Here is a 5,215-nt window from a genome sequence, read left to right on the forward strand (position 1 = left end):
TGTTTTAAAATTCAGCCAGTGGTTTCAGCCCAATAAATAAATGGCAATTTTCGATGTAAGAAGTGGTTTGATAACATTCTTTGAATGTGATTCTCCTTAATTATGAGTTGGCATATTAAGCAATATGTGTACCTAAATAATTTCAGTCAAATTTATGACTCTCAACCCCACTTATTTCTTAGGATATATCTTATTAATGTTGGACTTCTGTACACAACTGATGCACTAAGAACATAATTTCTGTGGACTGTTTTTACTTGTCCTTCTTGTTCACTTTTAACAATCATGTTTTCTAAACACTGAATCTCTCTCTTTGGGAATATTTAGCTTTTAGTTCTAGTTATGAGGACATAATTGGGTTCTTTGACTAATAATTGCTAGAAGGAGGCTTTTACTGTTATTCACACCTTCTTTCATGTTTTAATAATAAGGTTTTATGGTTGTTTTCTAGGGCACGAAGCGCATGAAGAAATGAACATTACATTTACACTACCAACTTCCTGGAATTCTGATGAGTGTGTACTCCATGGCCACTGTGAGCAGATGGTTTACTCAACGTGTATGACCGTCACAGCCACAACTAATGTTTTTCCTGTCACAGTGTGAGTATTATTCTGGAACTGGTGGGGATTTTCAGACAAGTATACAGGGAATATTTAATGTCTAATCCAGCTGCAGTTTTTGAACTAGGAATCAACATATTGTGCAGAATGAATTTGAGAAAACTTGCACTAATCTGATGTAGGTATTAGAGTTAAGTCCATCTTTATTTGGTATTGGCTATGAATAACGCAGATGAATTTGTCTGCATCTGCTACCAGCTGCTTGTGGTCCTGCTTGACAAACTCTCTTCCAGATAATGCTGTTGTCCATAATTTGTACTTCCTTGCATGAAGGATAGTTATGGTTACTGTTTATAAGCCATTATATCTGGAATGGGCAGTTTTTCTGAAAGACTGTTTTTACTGAGTTAGGCATGGGACTTGCTTTCTTGCCCTGTCTCTGAGAATGGGTGTCAGTGACAAACCACCACTGGCAAGAAGAAGTGCCAAGTAAAGAGTGTCTCAGGCAGAGCACACATTGCATGACATGTTTTCTAAAAGATTGAAACCTGTTTTTGTTTTTTTTTTGTAGGAGCAGTCTTAAACAGACGGAAACATTGAGAGCAGTAGGTTATATCTTTGAAAGCATTAAAATTTGAAATAATTTTTTTTAAACAGCCAGCCACCGCACTGCATCCCTGAAACTTACAGTAATGCTACCATCTGGTATAAAATCTTCACCACAGCTAGAGATGCAAACACAAAATATTCGCAGGACTACAACCCATTTTGGTGTTATAAAGGAGCAATTGGGAAAGTCTATCATGCGCTCAATCCTAAACTCACGGTCATTGTGCCAGATGTAAGTAATTCATCCTTTTGCTGTATACATGTAAAATACAATTCAATTCAATTCCAGCTGCCACATATTAGAAAGGATGCCAAGGCCTGAGAAATTTTCCAGAAGAGATTTTCCACAATGAAGGACTTAAGTTATGTGGCAAAACTGGAGTAGCTGGAGTTGTTCTCCTTCGAGCAGAAGCGCTTAAGAGAGATTTGAAAGAGTTTAAAAATGAAGGATTGTTATCGAGTTACAGATGAGAAACTGTTTGTGGTAGCAGGTCGGAAGTCAGTACACAGATTTAAGGTGATTGACAAAAGTAGCAGAGGCAAAAGCATTTTTTTTTGTTGTTCCAGTATGATCTGGATTGCACTACTAAATAGGATGGGTGAAACAGATCTGACGGTAACTTTCAAATATAATTGAATAATTTGAGGTGTAAAAAATTTATTGGGTGATGGGAGGAAAAAGCAGGAGAATGAGATTAATTGGAAAGAGCTAGCAAAGAGCCAACATAGACATAGAAACATAGAAGCAGAGAAGACCATTTGGCCCTTTGAGCCTGCTCTACCATTCATCATGAATATGGCTGATCGTCCAACTCTGTAGTCTAATCCTGTTTTCTCCCCAGTAGAAGCATGATGTAATAGGCCAAATGTGCTGATTCTATGATTCTTTGTGTAAATCACAGTTAAGTCTTTGAACTAATTTCCCAACTGAGGAAGATTGCATAAATATAAGGGGATAATAGAAATAGTAAAACATGTAAAATGAAGAATATAGATGTATTCCATATTTGTTCCATTTACCCCACTTTGATTTTGGATCTGATTGACAGTTTGCACAAAAATCTTTTATTCCACAGGATGATCGATCACTTATTAATTTACATTTGATGCATACCAGTTATTTCTTGTTCGTCATGGTGATTACAATATTCTGCTATGCGGTTATCAAAGGACGGCCAGGGAAAGTACGACAAAACAATAGTGAATTCTGTCCAGAAAAGGTAACTCCTTCTTTTTCTGTGACTCAGCCCGATTTAAAGAAAAATTATACTCTGATCGTGATGCCTGTTAAATACAGACACTAACACAGTACGTAATTGTGAGTATTAAATCATTCACGTTTTTCTAATCTAAAATGGTGTGTTGGAGGACTGCTACTATTTAGAATTTCGTTTTCAACATCAACTAGATATTGATTGAATCATTTAACAGATGTCTTTGTGCTTATTTTTAAATTCTCAACATGAAAAATTCTAACATTACTTGCGTATTTAATATTGTGTATATATTTTCTATAGAGTCTGTTAAAGCAGTTATTAAGCACATGTCCCTAGAGTTTTATTTTTATTTTTTAATACCAGTAAAATTGCACTGAAAATGTTGTCTTGAGTATTAGTTAACTTCTGGCACTATAGGAATTTAGTTACCAAATTTTCTGCTTTTCCCAACCAGGAATCAGTGTAACCAGAACCATAATCTGTTTATAATGTGTTGGCTTTATCAACCCTTAGAGTCAGCAAACTAGACAAATAAACAGGCCCTTGTTGATAGCTGCTAACTTAATTTGCTAATTAATTTTGCTCTTTATTATTGCATACTCTTTTTTTCTTTTTCAGGTTGCACTATCAGAGGCATAAATCAGCTTATTTACTGGAAGTGGACAGGTTGTAGCATTTGCACGTTAAGCCCAAAATAGTGGGTGTTGACGCTTTGAATGCAGTGTCCTGAAAAGTTGGTTTATTCCAACCAAAGACATTTTTAAGTGCCTGTATTTACTTTGTACATATTTGTAAGGGTATATCCAAAACAAGTCCATCAATGCACTTGTGCCACATGCTAACTGCATTTTTTAAAAAAAAAAGTGAAAGACAAAAAAGTTTGCACCAACCTGGGTGTATAGAAACGAGGTTCATGAAGATTAACCATGCATTCAGAAGCATTTTTTTCTGTTGAAGCTTTTTGAACTCTTTTGGAGCTTTGTTGAGTTGCAAGAACATTTTAAAAACAGTAAGGTTATATCAGATGTGTAAATAATGTGTTGGAAATATGTGCTGTGTGGTATATGCTGCATTTCTGACACCAATGGTTTGTTAAGTATTTGGAGTTGATGTGTATATGTAGTTCAGCACAATTATTATCTCTTAATGCTTGACAGATAAGGCATTAAAACTTGTGGAACATGGAAGAAGACAAATGTATAATAGTGCATTTCAATACTGCTTGAGCTTGCAGGAAACGGATACTGAATTCATTGTGTAGTTTACACTACTGCTGTCCCGTATAATTGCTTGCTTAGAAATGCCAGTGTTGGCTGTATTATGTGTATGGCTTGCTGGAATACTGTGCATCATTTCCTTTTGTCTTTTACTGTTCTTCACCTGCTTCCACCATCCCCACCTTCCCTGTAGCCTTCTCCTCCACCCCCCCCCCCCCCCCCCCCCCAACACACACACACACACACACACACACACACACACACACACACACACACACAAACTCTCTGCAAAACTTGCACGTATAGTATTGTCTGCAAACTGGTCCACTAAATTGCCTTAATTACCTTCATCTTTCTATTGGCTATTTTTGTCTTTTCCTAAACCTTTGCAACGTAATTGAAAAAATTCCCCTCTTCACAGCTTATTTTGTTGAATTCACATTGTGACGTTGGCGGTGATTGTAAAAAGAAAGGAACTCCCAAGCTGTCAAATTTGCTGAATTTCAGCACTTTGCACCCCAACGAATAAAGTAACCTGTGTGATCTCAATGATAGTAGTATGTTGCTTTGGTACACTTTAACTATTAATTCAAAAGAATTGGTGAAATTGGTCTGAGTTTTTGGATATTTGTAGAATAATAGATTTTTTACTATGAGTTCTTTGATCCTTCCCAGTTCATACAGTAAGTTTTGAAATGAGCCTTAGTTATTTGCTGTCTGAACCAGAGCCACACAGGACCTTTGTCCATACCCTGGTAACTATGGATCCAGACAGTGGTGAAAAGCAGTGAAGAATGTGAAAAAAATCTCACCATTTTTGTGTACTTTTGGATATAACTTGGCTTTCTCTTAATATCTACACAACTTAAATTTTCTGAGGTTTGTTTAGTTTGGAAACTGAAAACATTGGGGTTTTGACAAACAGACTTACATTTAAGCATATGGTTGGTTGCTGCTCAGATATGCTGAGATCAAATGATTTACAGCCTGAAGTTACCTAATTAAACATTTCTTCCTTCCATTAGAAGCCATCTCAGCACTGCATGTAAAATATGCGGGAGCAAGTTAGGCTGAATTTAAAATAAAGTACATTTAATTCTGCCAGTCCTGTTTAGAATTGCAACCTGTTGCAATTTTTGGCTGATATGTTTGAATATTTCATGGCATACGTGTTGCACATCTGCGGGGGTTTCTTATTCTCCACTCCCTTCTCCTGATTTGAATGTGGAGATGTGTTAATTCAGAGCTATTGCATAAACTAAGATTGCCTATGTAAATGTGATTTTTAACAGTAGTCATGTTGCCTCAAATCTCAGTTCATTGGCAAAGTGCCTGAACACTAGTTAGAATGCCCCATACTTTATTTAGGAAAGGAAAATTTTGTGACTTGTGTTGCTTGTTGTCTTGTTGCATGATTGTAATCATAGCACATTATTTTATGACAATCTCTGATTTCTGGAGTTTCTGTGCTTTTTGGTAAAATTTGCATATGCTTTTGCTGAATAAAAGAATCCACTGATTAAAAGTGTTGTATTTGCCTTAATTAGAATTATATTGTTGATCTGTGTTGAACAACTTTTAAATCTGTCTGTATTTCAATGCTTTGGGA

At 36.1% G+C, this 5,215-nt stretch overlaps 1 protein-coding gene across 2 annotated transcripts in view; it reads left to right on the forward strand.

The window, feature by feature from the left end:
* The window catches only part of tmem248 (transmembrane protein 248), a 35,283-nt gene extending 31,466 nt beyond the window's left edge, over positions 1 to 3,817 (forward strand). Inside the window, exons 4-7 of one of the 2 annotated variants that reach the window (XM_080210737.1) lie at positions 452 to 602; positions 1,221 to 1,404; positions 2,249 to 2,490; positions 3,008 to 3,817. In XM_080210737.1, the coding sequence (XP_080066863.1) occupies positions 452 to 602; positions 1,221 to 1,404; positions 2,249 to 2,476 (563 nt within the window). In that variant the 3' untranslated portion in view covers positions 2,477 to 2,490; positions 3,008 to 3,817. The remainder of the gene's footprint in view (positions 1 to 451; positions 603 to 1,220; positions 1,405 to 2,248; positions 2,491 to 3,007) is intronic. The other variant, XM_080210738.1, reaches the window with a different exon arrangement.
* Positions 3,818 to 5,215: the final 1,398 nt, after the last annotated feature.

Source organism: Carcharhinus amblyrhynchos, chromosome 23 (genome assembly GCF_965287045.1).
Source record: "Carcharhinus amblyrhynchos chromosome 23, sCarAmb.v2.hapA, whole genome shotgun sequence".
Classification (NCBI taxonomy): domain Eukaryota; kingdom Metazoa; phylum Chordata; class Chondrichthyes; order Carcharhiniformes; family Carcharhinidae; genus Carcharhinus; species Carcharhinus amblyrhynchos.